The 15,027-nt window shown below is 40.2% G+C and overlaps 2 protein-coding genes across 2 annotated transcripts in view; both read left to right on the forward strand.

Moving 5' to 3' along the window:
* Positions 1 to 1,005: 1,005 nt before the first annotated feature.
* Positions 1,006 to 4,058, forward strand: LOC146642419 (uncharacterized). The gene is made up of 7 exons (XM_085398396.1): positions 1,006 to 1,123; positions 1,939 to 2,177; positions 2,275 to 2,383; positions 2,695 to 2,783; positions 2,897 to 3,069; positions 3,233 to 3,409; positions 3,847 to 4,058. The coding sequence occupies exons 3-7, from the start codon at positions 2,328 to 2,330 to the stop codon at positions 3,853 to 3,855; spliced, it is 504 nt and encodes a 167-aa protein (XP_085254522.1). The 5' UTR covers positions 1,006 to 1,123; positions 1,939 to 2,177; positions 2,275 to 2,327; the 3' UTR covers positions 3,856 to 4,058.
* Positions 4,059 to 4,910: 852 nt separating this feature from the next.
* The window catches only part of LOC146642420 (ATP-binding cassette sub-family C member 4-like), a 61,176-nt gene continuing 51,059 nt past the window's right edge, over positions 4,911 to 15,027 (forward strand). Inside the window, exons 1-2 of the mRNA XM_085397696.1 lie at positions 4,911 to 5,171; positions 6,878 to 6,988. Coding sequence (XP_085253822.1) covers positions 5,098 to 5,171; positions 6,878 to 6,988 — 185 coding nt within the window. The 5' untranslated portion in view covers positions 4,911 to 5,097. The remainder of the gene's footprint in view (positions 5,172 to 6,877; positions 6,989 to 15,027) is intronic.

The raw sequence follows: 15,027 nt of genomic DNA on the forward strand, positions 1-15,027 counted from the left end.
TGCCACACAACTTAGGATAGCAAGCGAAAGTAGTTTAGATGAATGTTATTGGGTTGAGCTCAGCTGCTTGTAATAATCTCCTGCTGGCTTCTCTTCTTTTGGCCTTTCTCCCAGTCAGCGCTAGCTAAACATCAACCGTAGTATAAAGTAACATGTGAGGTTAGAAGCTATGAACATGCAGCTTTGTTATCATTAGACTGAGACTGTCAGGACATTCATTTACCCTGGTTATATTTGACTGAATTTCAGTGAATAAGGGGAAATTAGTGAGAGAAGGAGAGGAGGTAGGTGTTTTAGTCCCTGCTCTCTTTTTCTATCTCTGGTCTTTTATGTCAAAGCAGGAAACACCTCTTGAATGTCAGACAGCCTCGCTCATCAACAACCTGCTCTTTATTTATAGGATATTCTCTTTGTGTCTACCTCACATCAGTGTGTTTGCCTCTGGGATCATAAAGTCACAGCAAGCAAGCAAACAAATGCCACCTCCTTTGCCATGGAAACTTTTGAGTAGAAAACTCTCAGGTTGGGTCCCACAGGACAGACACAATTTCGTTTATGATACATTGTTATCATAACTTAAATACAGTCAAGTGAGACCTCACAGCTACAAGGCAAGCCCTATGAGGAACGTATTTTGCTGACTAATGAGGATAAGCTCAAAGCATCTGACACACAGGAAGTTTATATGGACACGTTTGAGCTCCCCAGATAGCAAGGAGACATTGAACAGATGTTGATTTTCCATCTGAACCATCAGAATCGTCAGGATTGAAATGTCAACACAAAACCAATGTTGAAACAACATTGAAATACTGATGAAACCTGACACTGACATTGACATAACATTGATTCACTGTTGTTCTGTCATCGTTGATTGTTGATCTATTTATAGTTGACAAGGTGACAACAATCACGTTGAAAAACCATCGATTTATGGTTGAGCGGGAAATTAAAGCTGCTACCACTTGGAGTATTCCGCAGCACCCCTATCACATTGGTACATCCCTCCAGGTAACCATTGTCTTGTACAGTAGAGCGGGACATTAGATTTACTCTCAGCGGAATTGACCGGAGAAGGCATCAGTTCATGCACTGCACTGGCCTGCACCACGATTAGTATAAGGTAAGAATTAATGAGTTTTGTTCTATTCGTTATTTCCACGGTTGCATTTGAATAACAGTAAAAAAAACTAAAAAAAACTTGTTAATGTAAAGTTTCGGATAAAATGTGGGAGCCCGAAATTGTGTCTACTTTCATCTTACAATCCGGCAACAAATAAATTGCACTGCAAACAAAGTCTATCAACAAAGAAAACATTTTCGTTTCATACTTTTCCGTTATATTCCCTTACAAAGCTAGCTTTAACGCTTCGAGGGTTCCTTTGTTCTTGCCGTCGCCTCGGCGCTTGACCCAGACTTTCGCTCTGTAGTTGCTTTTTAGCATAGTACTACAAACAATTGTAAATCTGTGATATATGATTGATAAACGTAAAGGTAACTGTATAAATGTGTTCAATGACTTTGTTAATTTTAATGATTGGAGAGCACCCGCTTCGATTCGCACTCAATTCAAACTTTACGCTGCACGCTCACCTAACTTGCGTTTGCACCTTTTGTCCACACGTAAACTGCGTTTAGCATTTACGTGTGGACGAGGAAGACGGAGAAAACGCAGCGTCAAAGGTGTGCGCCTATTTTGACGCCACACTGTGCGCCACGTTTTTGTCTCGGTGCTATGAATTCCTACAATGGCAGACTTATACAAAATACTGTTAATTTTATTATCTTCAGTGTTTAAATGCTTACATATACGGGTTTGCTTGTAATTGTTGCCTATATACATTTTAAGCTATTATTTATTATTTAGTTTAATCAATAGATCAAGTTTTGTAGTGACTATGAAATATATTGTAATTATCTGTTTCCTGTTTATCCTAGACAGGGCAAAAAAGGACTCCAAATTAAAAAAAAGATAAAAATGAAAGACTGGTGCATTGTGCAGTTTAGCACTGGTGGTACAGAAATAGTCCCTAGATCATGGATAAATGGGGAGAAGTTGTCATGGCCTCCATATCCTCCGTGAGACACATTCAGGATCCACGACGCAGTAAAGAGGAGAGTTCATCCTGGTGCAACATGGCTCACCTATGCACCAGTCCGACTTCTAATAAGCCATGGTGGGTATCATCTGGATTGGTGTTGTATAAATGTAACAATAACAAGTTTTTCGTGTCCTAATTTATGTCTGGCCATACATTGTGTTTGTACTTCCAGATTTTCACGAAGCAGAACGCAGTCTTCAGAAATATCTAAGTGAACACTGTGATATGTCTGACCTTCAGTCCGAAGCTGAAACTCAGACCAGTCATAAAAGAAAGCACAAGTAAAACTTTTTTTATTTCACAAACATATCTTTGATTGCTAAGAATTTATGATCTTGTCTTTTATACATGTGGAGCTTGCATACTGCAATATCACCACATAATATAGTCCAAAAAGTGGAAGCTTGTAAACTTTTTATAAATGCAAAGCCGTGTACACTTGTGCACTTCAAAAATTCCTTGTATACTGTACCTTCTTGCACATCTCCGTTTCCTGTTTGTGTTGTTATAAATCAAACTGTAACTTTAGGAAAAAATATTCCAAAAGCACATTTGTAATTACTTATGACCGTTTTCAACTTTTTTTCTTTAGACCAAATCCCCTGTATACATATAGTGACTCAGAGGATGAGCAGCCCACAAAGAAATGGTTTCCCCAGGCCCCTCGAGTGAAAATACCAGGTAATAAAATACTGTCTAGTGTCTTTGTACATATCTGTGTGTGACACAAGGAAACTTTTGATAAGTTGTCTGTATTCTTAAATACTTAAAAAAAAATTATCTTTTTCTGTCAGACCTGACGAGAGCTGTTAACGAACTCCGTGAGGAGGTCAGAGCCATCCGCAATACCGGCTGCAATGAATCGGTAGATGCTGGGGTACTGCCTCTGGATTTGCCCTTGCACAACATTGAGGAGCTAAACAATGCAGAGGCAGCTCTTCAATCACAAGAGGCAAATAAGGCAATGGTAAGTATATAAAGGTTATGTACACTTTGTAACTATAAAGTGTAATAGCTGTCAGATGTGATTTAAATACATAACAACGGCCTGTTGATTAAACACACAAGCACTTGCATACACATTTAAGACATGAGACACGCTAATTCCATCTCTTAAAATGTGTCTATAGGTGAGACGCTTTGCCTTGATTGGAGGGACCACACTGGAGGTGCGAGTCCGCCGTGTAATGGCTTATGCCATTACAAACGAGCTGGCCTCGGTACTAAACTGGGCAGGGGAAAAACCAAGGACCAGACAAAGCAAAAAAGGGCATTTAAAGATACAGCGCTGTGCAGATGCATATTTGGTAAGTTTTACCATTTTTATGGTATATTACTTTGTCTTTCTTAATAACAAGACTTTCATGTCCGGTTAATCTGGAGATGGAGTCTTTGGTCTTTGGCTTGTTTAGTCCACGGGTTGTAGTTTGTACAGCCCGAGGACTCCATGTTTATTTTGTTTTAAAGGATACACGGCACACCATGCTAAGACTTATCACTTTTTCCGCTCATAGCTCTTTGGGAATCAAATGCGGCAGTTTGCAGATTTACGCCTGGTGACTTTCATGTTTATCAGCCTAGGAGTTTACATACTTTCTCCCCGCTGAAGACAGTTAACAAGAGCTTATTCATGTGCTCTAATTCACTTATTTTGTGTGTGTGTGTGTGTGTGTGTGTGTGTGTGTGTGTGTGTGTGTGTGTGTGTGTGTGTGTGTGTGTGTGTGTGTGTGTATTTTTGTCCTAGATGGCCTGACGCAGCAGTTAGGGGCAAACTCTATGTCCGAGTTTGTCTTTGCACAAGCAGTGCAGAAATGGCTCCGATACCACCCAGATCATTTGGGTGGTGCAGGACGCACATCATGCATCCCCATCCCGGAGTAAAAAATTACAAACTTCTGTGAAACATATAAACGTAAATAGGAAACTGTCTTTTAATAAAGTATTTAGCAAACGAAACATGCCTATTGACCTTTTTTTGTTTATTTTTTTTTCTCTGTTACATCACATGCAATGCTTTCTTATTTTAGGATATTGCAGTAGTTTAGTATTGGTTAAAATACCTATAAAGAAAGGTAGATTTCCAGTCATGATTTAACTGTTGTTTTAATAAAAAGCAACTGTGTGAAAGAGGTGGAAAATCAGCACCATAGCTCAACAGTGTTTCAATATCAGAATCTGACATTGTTTCAATGTCAACAGTATTAGAAAATATAACATTGAATCAATGTCAGGTTTCAACATTGATTCAACATCAAAACCTGACGTTGTTTCAACGTTAAAAAAGGGTGCAAGAGTGACGTTAGGTCAACGTCACACTTCAACGTTGATTCAATGACACAGCCTGATATTGACTCAACATTGTTTCAATGTTTTCTTGCTATCTGGGTCTTTTACAGTAAAGTCAATTTTTTCCTTAATTTTGATGCCAATTGTACCTTAAAACGTAATGCGGTACAAATATTGCTTTATTACTGCTTTATTCTTTTATTAAAGAAGTCCAGACGCTCATTTGACTACGATGACCTGGATGACTGAGAACCTTCACAGACACATTGCTTCTGCATCTGAAAACTGAAGGTGTTAAGGACTCTTCCATATTAGAAAGAGAACTATCTGCAGTATCTTTAATACTACTTTTTCCTCATCAATGACCAAAAAGAAGAAGAAAAATCATAGGTAAACTGGACTCTTTGACATTCTAAACATGTTACGTGAATGCACCGCAGCCACACAGTCAGTGCGCGTGCACGACTGTTTTAACCAATTGGGTGTGACGGGGCGGAGCGATTAAAGACATTTCTATTCTATTTTTTCTTTTTTTATGACCGCTTCTAAGGAGAAGGCCCATGTGTTTTACAGGATATGTAACGCACCTTGAGGTTGCTGACCTCCGCGTAACATATGTCTGCTCCAAAGCCACGGCACATAGCCACGAGGAGCAGTTTTTTAAAGGGGAAAGAGCTGAAGGGAACCTGCGGTGTGAGCGTGGGCTACGATGGAAAAAGTCAGTGAAGATACCAAGACGAACCCGGCTGCCACCGCGAACTTTTTGTCCAAGATATTTTTCTGGTAAGTTAATAAAACGTCCTGCGGGCTAACGTTGAAACTTGAAAACACGTATAAAGGATGTGGAGAAATGTATATGTTTTCTAAATGTTGTTTTTAAAGTAAGTGGAGCCATAAAACAGCTTAAACCGAAAGTTGCTGAAAACCAGAAGTCGGGTGCTTGGCTAAAACGCGGTTGACTGGTTTTCGTTACAGAATTTAAACTTTAGGCAAGTCTTTAATGTCAGAAGCATCCTGTATATATTTATTCAAAGCTTTATCGTTGAGTTATTTTGAATACCGCCGCTTCAAATGTCAATTGTTTACTGGCAATGGGATGTTTGTTTGTGTGGACGATCAAGCTGTTTTTTGCTGTTTTGTACACGATGGTTTCCTTTACCACTCACGTCAAGCTCACGGAGTTTGATTTCTCAATTCCCAGCAACTTATAACCTCGCGAACAGAAGCAGGACCTCCTGAGTAGAACGTAGCCGTTGTTAATACACCTGTGCTCTTTAATTTTTACAGGTAATTGGACGTGTTTACCTTGCACTAGCCCAGTGGCAACGCGCTGTTACTTCTCTTCCAAAGAATCTCCCTTGAGTTACACCAGGGGCGAGTCTAAGTTAAAACCTTTAGGGGGGCTCAGTTTCCAAGGATAATGCCATGCATATAATAAATTGGCTTTAATATTTATGTAAAATGGTGCAACCATTCAGTCCTTTTCACCTTTGGAAACCTAAATTCAATCTGATAAATATTAAAATGTTGCCTTCAAACTCAATCTATTTAGACATTTAAATATAGTACTGTCACAGTGGTAGTGACTGAGGCAAAGGCTCAGTCCTGCTGACCACTATTTTCCAAAGTTAAAGAACAGTTTGTAGAAAAGCAGATTAGAGGAGAAGCATCCACAGCTTTTTTAAGCTAAGTCTCTTAACCATATAAAGTCAGTCCACTGTGCTTTAGACAATTTCTTTTATTTGTTTTTAATGGGTGCTATGAAGACATTTAGGGACGCTTGAGCATCCCTTAAAAGAGTCTAAGCTTGTCAGAGTTGTGGTAATCTTTTTAAAAAAGGAAAAAAAAGTCCAACACAATCTACAGACTGACTGTGTAAATCATTAGTAAACACCTCCTATAGCCATTGGTAAACAGTGGTCCCAATTTTGGGCCCGATAGTTCTGCGGCGTCATGTGAGTGTCTGCTTTTTGGCATCTGCAAAAATGCGTGCAATTAGTTCCAGTTTGGGCCTGGCACGGCTTCAGTGAAAAACACTGTGTGTGCAAAGAGACATTTCTGCGTGCAAAATAAACTACACAGGAGTCAAGAGAGAAAAGGAAATCCATTAAAATGTGACTACAAAACACACAAAGAAATGAAATGGACACGAAGTGAGGTAAACAAGCAACAAAGACCTGCATTTTGGATCCTTGCTTTTATGTAAGTGCTGTTGGTTTTTTTTTATTTGTTTGAATCTGTATATCTATTAATCCATCTGTGCCTCCAGCCCATCATGTTATGAAGTCCTGCTTTACCACACATTTCTCACGTCATTTTAAGGTTGTTTTTTTTCATTGCTGCAAGCATATTACATGTTTTTTTTGCACGGCTCTAACACCATGTAGAGTTGATGATCAGCTAAATTAAACCATAAACTACGGTCTCTCCTCTTTCTTTCGACATCTGCTTCCACTTCCCTCTGACTCTTGGATTTATTTTTCCCTCAGGTGGCTGAATCCTTTGTTCCGGGCGGGGTACAAACGTAGGCTGGAGGAAGATGATATGTACCAAGTGCTTGCAGAGGACCGGTCGGAGAAACTGGGACAGGACCTGCAGAGGTAGAGAAGCTTTACATCTATGTACTAAGACACTATCACATCTGGTGGCTTTGTTAGCTCATTCACATGCGTCTGACTGTGTTGGTGTTGAGTTTGAAGGCTTCTTTCTAACATGGATGAACTGAGGGGCTACACCAAGGTCCGGTATAAGGGATTGAAGCACCAGCCTTTCCAATTAGTAGGTGACCTACTCTACCACCTGAGATACAGCCACACCAGTATACCTAGGAGTTGGGTCATTTACCCATTTCTAAATGTTAAGTGATACCACTCACTACCCTCTCCTTCAAGGTATTTGTTATGGGAAATACTTATAACTGACAAATCACTTTTTGGGCTGGTTTTTTTGTTGTTGTTGTTTTTTTTTTTTAACTATATAAATAATATTTTCTCTCTGTACTGTTTGAGAAGCTGTGGCTCAGGGGGTAAAGTAGGTTATCTGCTATTTTGAAGGTTGATGGTTCAATCCCCTCTGCACCCTGGACAAGATTTGAACCCCAAGTTGTCCCCTCACATCAGAGTGTTGAGTTTACATATGAAAGTTAGACAAAGTGCTCTACGCATAGAATAAAAGCGCTGTTTGAAGGAATGAGGGTTGCAGTAGGAAAATCGTCGAGTGATCAGCAAGAGTAGAAATGGACTTTATACATGTTTGTCACCTGTACTGTCTCCAATAGAGAATCTTGTAAGATATAACATTAAATGACAATTTTTATAACTTTTTTTTTAAATAGTGGTGGCATGAGGAAATATAGGGCAGCTGTTTTGGATCACACTTTACGGTGAGATGATCCATTCAGTTCTATGTTGCTCTGTGTTTAAGTCACCACATGACAGAAGTTTGGAGGAAATTACACTACACTAAATGTGTTTAACTATGATTTGTTACGGATTCAAATATTGGGGATGGATACAAGAGGAAAAACCAAAATAACAACACTGGTCCGGCCGGGTTGAGTCAAACGATGATTTTAATGATCACACGCGTGGGAGATGGACACCGTACGCAGACAGCATCAGATCTCAAAATGGTGGAGCATTGATCAAACTCTTATAGCCTCTAGTGGCCCCCACCTAATCATAAAAGCCTAAACATTCACATTCTTTCTCTCACACAGCGCCTAAGCTACGACCTTGGCTCCCTGTTTATCTGCTCCTGCTGAGATGGGGCAGAAAACCTCTCCAGTATGTTCTGTTCTCTTCTAATCAGACAAATAAGGCGATGACTTTCTGCGAACAGTATTTCTTATAACTCAGCAGTATAATGCATCATAAAACAATATCATTCATTCACAATAAATCAGCAGTCTAATGTAATGCAAATCAGTTTAAAAAATGCAATAGTTATCACCTTCTTCTAATTCAGGAGAATAATGCAAACTAAAACTACATAATAATTCACAATCTTTAATTAGGGGTCTAACATGGCATAAAATAATATTATAATCCCACACTCCCCCTGTTGAGCTCTTTAGAATAAAGAGCTCACCTACACCCTGTAATCCAGTGTGGCCGGGTTCATTTCTTCTTACCCCTGAGGCCCTTTGTCCCCCTGTTGGGTGAACCATACGTGAGATGACCTCTGTGTTTGCGCAGTTCAGATGCAAGAAAAACTATTATTACAACAACAATAGTAGGTACAGATGATACTCCCATCACTCCCCAGTTCTTCCACAGCTTTATTTCGGTGCTACCTTATACCCTTCAGACATACTCAGACTAGAACCTCTGTCCGAGGAGCTTTTAGCCTTTATTTTATTGCTGCAGCCACCAGTGTCTTCCAGTTGGGTGATCCTCTGCTCTTCTTTCTTCAACCTCAGGGGTTAGACAACCCTTCAGTCGTTACACAGATCAGGGGATTATTCTGCCCCGATGTCAAACAACGATCTGTGTATCCTCTGGTCACAACTGTGTCCCCCAGAAAAAGGAACAGGAACGTGTCCCCCTTTTGACCAAGAGCCTCTCGAACCTCGTTGGTCTGGTGTTCCTGGATTTCCGCCAACCCATTCATGGTTATTGCTGTGTTTATGGGATCCATCCTTTTGAGGTGACTAATCCGAGCCCAAACGCCATGACACTTGAACCCAGTTGGTGCCTTGGCAGTCACTGTGTCTGTCTCTGCTGCGAGGGATCCTCGTATCTCCGTGACCTCGTCTGGTGTCTGTTCCTTTCTCTGTAAGAGACAGAAAACCAAAACACCTCTCTCCCTAGCTCTAATAATCTAATGTTGTTATCTACTGATCTTCTGGTGATTCAGAATTGGTTTAGAATATTCAGAATGTCCCAGGGACATACGCCGAACCAAAAGACAGAGTGCCAACTCATTATAAGCACATTTGCAAGGTGTGTCTGAAAATTATTAAAACCACTCATTTTAACAAAAGACATCAAAAACAAATTAGCCATTTTAATTCTAACATTCGCCCCCCGTTTTCACAAAATTCATGTGTTTCCTTCCGCCTACCGTCCCACGGTTTCCTCTCCAGTGTGGTACTCAGCTTCTCATGAACACAGGCATTTTATCTTCTAAACGCTATTCAGTTCATTTTAATGATTAACGCTCAAACATGGAAATAATGATTTATGCTTCTCACTGATTCTCTAAAAAAGTCCGGAAACCTTTCGGGTCACTATTAGCTTAAGCTTTACCATACCTAAGTTATTAAAACACAAATCAAGTCATAAAAATGTTCATATAACCCTTGTTTGATGTTAAAACTCAACTCCCCCCCCCCCCCCCCCCCCCTTTTGACACATTCCCATGTGTCAAATCAACGGAGCTAGAAAATTAAAAGAAAAGGTTAGTGACCTCATATCTTAGAAAGTATCAGACTTTCTCCTATCCAGTGTTGTCGCTCCAGTCTCGTCATCCTGTGCCAGGGAATGAAATCAATTTAATTGACATGATAGATCTGTTCAACTCCTGGCTCCGCCCAGAGCCTGCGTCCACAGAATTGCCAAGAAACAAAACCTGTAATAATATGAATTTCACTTCAATATGAACTTGTTGACTACTTTTGACACAGCAAAGGAACATTCTCTCCTCCTCGAGGACAGGCACTGACTCCCACTTATCTCCTGGAGCCAACTGTCCCTTATGGAGACACAACATTGCAGCTACAAGGTTTTGCAGATTGTTAAGTTGATCTGTGTGTAATTCTCTGAATCAGGTATGTAATATTAAAGGAATGTTGTTTAATCAACTGCCACTACTTAAAACTTAACAAACGATATAACTGAATAAAAGATCACAAAGAAAAACATGATATCAGTGTTATGTAAGCGCATGCGGCCTTCTATGCTCGAAGTCACTCCAGTCCATAGATCAGCCAAACATCGCGTTGACTGTAGCTTTTAACCCTTATTAACTTGAGCACAACTCTATAATGAGCAACAAACTGCAATATAGTGGGGCAAAAAAGTATTTAGTCAGCCACCGATTGTGCAAGTTCCCCCACTTAAAATGATGACAGAGGTCAGTAATTTGCACCAGAGGTACACTTCAACTGTGAGAGACAGAATGTGAAAAAAAAAATCCATGAATCCACATGGTAGGATTTGTAAAGAATTTATTCGTAAATTAGGGTGGAAAATAAGTATTTGGTCACCTCAAACAAGGAAAATCTCTGGCTCTCACAGACCTGTAACGTCTTCTGTAAGAAGCTTTTCTGTCCCCCACTCGTTACCTGTATGAATGGCACCTGTTTGAACTCATCATCTGTATAAAAGACACCTGTCCACAGCCTCAAACAGTCAGACTCCAAACTCCGCCATGGCCAAGACCAAAGAGCTTTCGAAGGACACCAGGAAAAGTATTGTAGACCTGCACCAGACTGGGAAGAGTGAATCTACAATAGGCAAGCAGCTTGGTGTGAAAAAATCAACTGTGGGAGCAATCATCAGAAAATGGAAGACATACAAGACCACTGATAATCTCCCTCGATCTGGGGCTCCACGCAAGATCTCATCCCGTGGGGTCAAAATGATCATGAGAACGGTGAGCAAAGATCCCAGAACCACACGGGGGGACCTGGTGAATGACCTGCAGAGAGCTGGGACCAAAGTAACAAAGGTCACCATCAGTAACACACTACAACGGCAGGGAATCAAATCCCGCAGTGCCAGACGTGTTCCGCTGCTGAAGCCAGTGCATGTCCAGGCCCGTCTGAAGTTTGCCAGAGAGCACATGGATGATACAGCAGAGGATTGGGAGAATGTCATGTGGTCAGATGAAACCAAAGTAGAACTTTTTGGTATAAACTCAACTCGTCGTGTTTGGAGGAAGAAGAATACGGAGTTGCATCCCAAGAACACCACACCTACTGTGAAGCATGGGGGTGGAAACATCATGCTATGGGGCTGTTTTTCTGCCAAGGGGACAGGACGACTGATCCCTGTTAAGGACAGAATGAATGGGGCCATGTATCGTGAGATTTTGAGCCAAAACCTCCTTCCATCAGTGAGAACTTTGAAGATGAAACGAGGCTGGGTCTTCCAACATGACAATGATCCAAAACACACCGCCCGGGCAACAAAAGAGTGGCTCCGTAAGAAGCATTTGAAAGTCCTGGAGTGGCCTAGCCAGTCTCCAGACCTCAACCCCATAGAAAATCTGTGGCGGGAGTTGAAAGTCCGTGTTGCTCGGCGACAGCCCCAAAACATCACTGCTCTCGAGAAGATCTGCATGGAGGAATGGGCCAAAATACCAGCTACTGTGTGTGCAAACCTGGTAAAGACCTATAGTAAACGTTTGACCTCTGTTATTGCCAACAAAGGTTATGTTACAAAGTATTGAGTTGTATTTTTGTTATTGACCAAATACTTATTTTCCACCCTGATTTACGAATAAATTCTTTACAAATCCTACCATGTGGATTCATGGATTTTTTTTTTCACATTCTGTCTCTCACAGTTGAAGTGTACCTCTGGTGCAAATTACTGACCTCTGTCATCATTTTAGGTGGGGGAACTTGCACAATCGGTGGCTGACTAAATACTTTTTTGCCCCACTGTATGTATAAAGATGATCATGGTTACACCTGCAATGAAAGATCATATGATTATGCTGACACCTGTAAATAGAAGATTAACCTGAGGTTATAACAATCACTGTAATACAAATGTTAATGTAATGTCAATAGCTTCAAGAAATGATTAATGCAATGCTTGTTATATGATTCTGATGCAATAATAATGCTGATGCTGAAATAACAGTAAAACACCCCCTTTTTATCCCACTTCACACATAAATGTTTATAAATGCCTCTTTCAATTTTATTTCCCCCTGTTTTTCCCTCACTGACCACAGCTGGGGAATCTTTGTCTTGAATCAGCCATGAATCCGGCTCACCTGATTCATCACTGAGCCCCACCGTCACTGGCATCTGACAGGGTGGCGCTGCATATTCTTCCTTTAATGTCACTATTTTCCATCCATCCATCCATCCATTCCCTTCCGCTTATCCTTTTCAGGGTCGCGGGGGGCGCTGGAGCCTATCCCAGCTGTCATAGGGCGAGAGGCGGGGACAGGTCGCCAATCTGTCGCAGGGCGAACACATAGACATAGACAACCATTCGCACTCACATTCACTCGCACATTTACACCTAATGGCAATTTGGATTATCCAATTAACCTATCCCCACAAGCTGCATGCCCCCTGATGGGGGAATTGAACTCAGGACCTTCTTGCTGAGCGGCAACAGTGCTAACCACCGTGCCACCATGCTGCCGTCACTATTTTCAATCTGTTAATTAGAGTGCTTAAACATGAAGTAGACTACGTCCACAACAAGCCAATACAGCTGTAAATGTGGCCAATTATCAATCTATTACCAATCAATAACAAAAGATAGCTTTTATTTTATGCATGCTTTTAGTCAACCACTCACCCAGAGGATCTCCAATCCCAGAAAAATCCTTCTCCTCATTTAATGAGTCTGTCCTCCTTCCATGCCCTGGTAACTGGTTCATCCAGAGCTGTATCATCTTGAAATATACATACAACAAGCCAAACCACACGTTGGTCACACCAACCCTTTTCCGCCCTGAAGATGTCCAATGCCATCTTAGTCTGGACTGTCAAAGGTGACTTTAACGCTGACTGTTCCGACAATCCATTTTATAACATTTCCTGGTCAGATTAGCCAATCTCTGCACCAGGGTTTTAATAGTTTTGCAATTTTCATTAGTTTGTATTTTTATTTAGTTTTGACTTCAGATTTTCAACTTTATATCAGTTTTAATTAGTTTTTACCAATTGTTTGCTAGTTTAGTCTAGTTTTTATCTTTTTGAAAATCCTTAGTTTCGGTTTAGTTTTGATTAGTTTCAGTTATAGTTTTAGTTGTGTCTGCAATAATTAAGTGTAACAAAATCCCAGTTTCATCATATAAGTCATGCTCTTCTGCTTATCCTCGGGTATTGAGACTATTAACTCTTGCAGCACCACGTGTTCGTAATTTTGGTTCAAGTGAATTGATAAACTTTTTGAAGGCAATTGACTCACACAGTTATGTAGATATCCCAGTCCTGTTGTCTCGGGATGCATCACGCTGCCTTGCATGGGATTAGCTTCTGTTCTCTGGGGATGAGGTTTGAGTGGGGGGAGCTCTTTGAGGAGGGGGAGTGTGCTCCCTTACCTTCTCAAGGTAAGCTAGGTTAGCCTTCTTGTGTGAGCTTTTCAAGTGCACTTTAAGGTTTGTGGGATTTTTTCCCTTTAGAAATAATAATTTGTCTCTTTCCACTACAAGATACTTGCTTTATCCAAAACACAGTCATATTCAAAGTAATCCCAAATTGGACTCTAGCGCTTTCTCCCGACTTTTCCTGACATGATTCTGCACGTGGACGGAGCAGCAACACAGACGACTCGACTAACGTACTGCCACCTGCTGGCATAATGAGACACAGCAAGACAAAAATCTGGAAACTAAACTTCATTTTCTCCCTTGACTATTGTATGACATGCACACATCAATAAAAACTAAACACATTTTTGCTATAAATTCAGTTAATTTTAGTTAGTTTTGTGAACACTCATTACAGTCTTAGTTAGTTTTCCTTTTTTTAATTTTTTTTTTATTTCCGTTAACGAAAATGTTTTTTTCACTTCTAGTTTTCGTTATTTCATTAACGATAATAACCTTGCTCTGCACACTGGAATAAACATAATCAACATGATCAACATTTTACTGCGTGTTATTTCACCATCTTATCGATTCCAACTCTCCCTCCGCATGTGGTTTGGCACATTATATTTATCCAGAACTCCACTCTGTCTCTAAATGTTTGAAGAATTTTTCATGTTTGGGGTCAAATTTTGAGAATTTGACCATAAATGAAAGTTATGGTGTTATCACCCCCTTCGGGGCTTACCTTTCCCAGTTTTGATGATATTCCTCCCTATTCTTTGCAAGTACCCCCTGTTGGTGACGAGAAACTGTTGGTGTGGTCAAGTGGGTGCTGTAAAAACAAAAGCTCAGGACAGAACAGTTATCAGTCATGTACTTCATACAAAATTAGCATATATTGAATTTCATATTGATCCTCTGAGTGTAATGATACATTTTAATTTTAATTTCTCAAAGCTAAACACAATAATTTTTCTTTATTTTGCTCTTGTTCTTGTGCAGCACCACCTCTCAGCACATGCCCCTGTCCGTTCTATCCTACTTTTAAATTGCTGACTATTTCAAGAAAGCACCTAAAAGACGGGGACCAGTGTTTATTATTACATATCTCCATTTTGAATGTGACGAGCCTATCATTCCCCTGTTATTCATAGACCTCAATAGAGGGTTTTTTGGCTTTTTTTTTTTTTTTTTTTTTTACCTCTATAAAAGTTAATTGACTCTTTACAGTGGCCCGCTATGGTTAATAATAACATGTTCAGTCATGAGTGAAATCAAACCTTTTCTTCACTTTAGCATTTAACATTCCCAACAATATAATGTGATACATTAATCGAAACACAGCTACTAAAACACAATTTTCTTAATGCAAACATCAGTAACTCAAAATTAGCAACCAAAGGGTTAAGTC

This window comes from Rhamphochromis longiceps, linkage group LG23 (genome assembly GCF_057381845.1).
Source record: "Rhamphochromis longiceps isolate RC_006_pf linkage group LG23, R_longiceps_female_GT1.1, whole genome shotgun sequence".
Lineage (NCBI taxonomy): Eukaryota > Metazoa > Chordata > Actinopteri > Cichliformes > Cichlidae > Rhamphochromis > Rhamphochromis longiceps.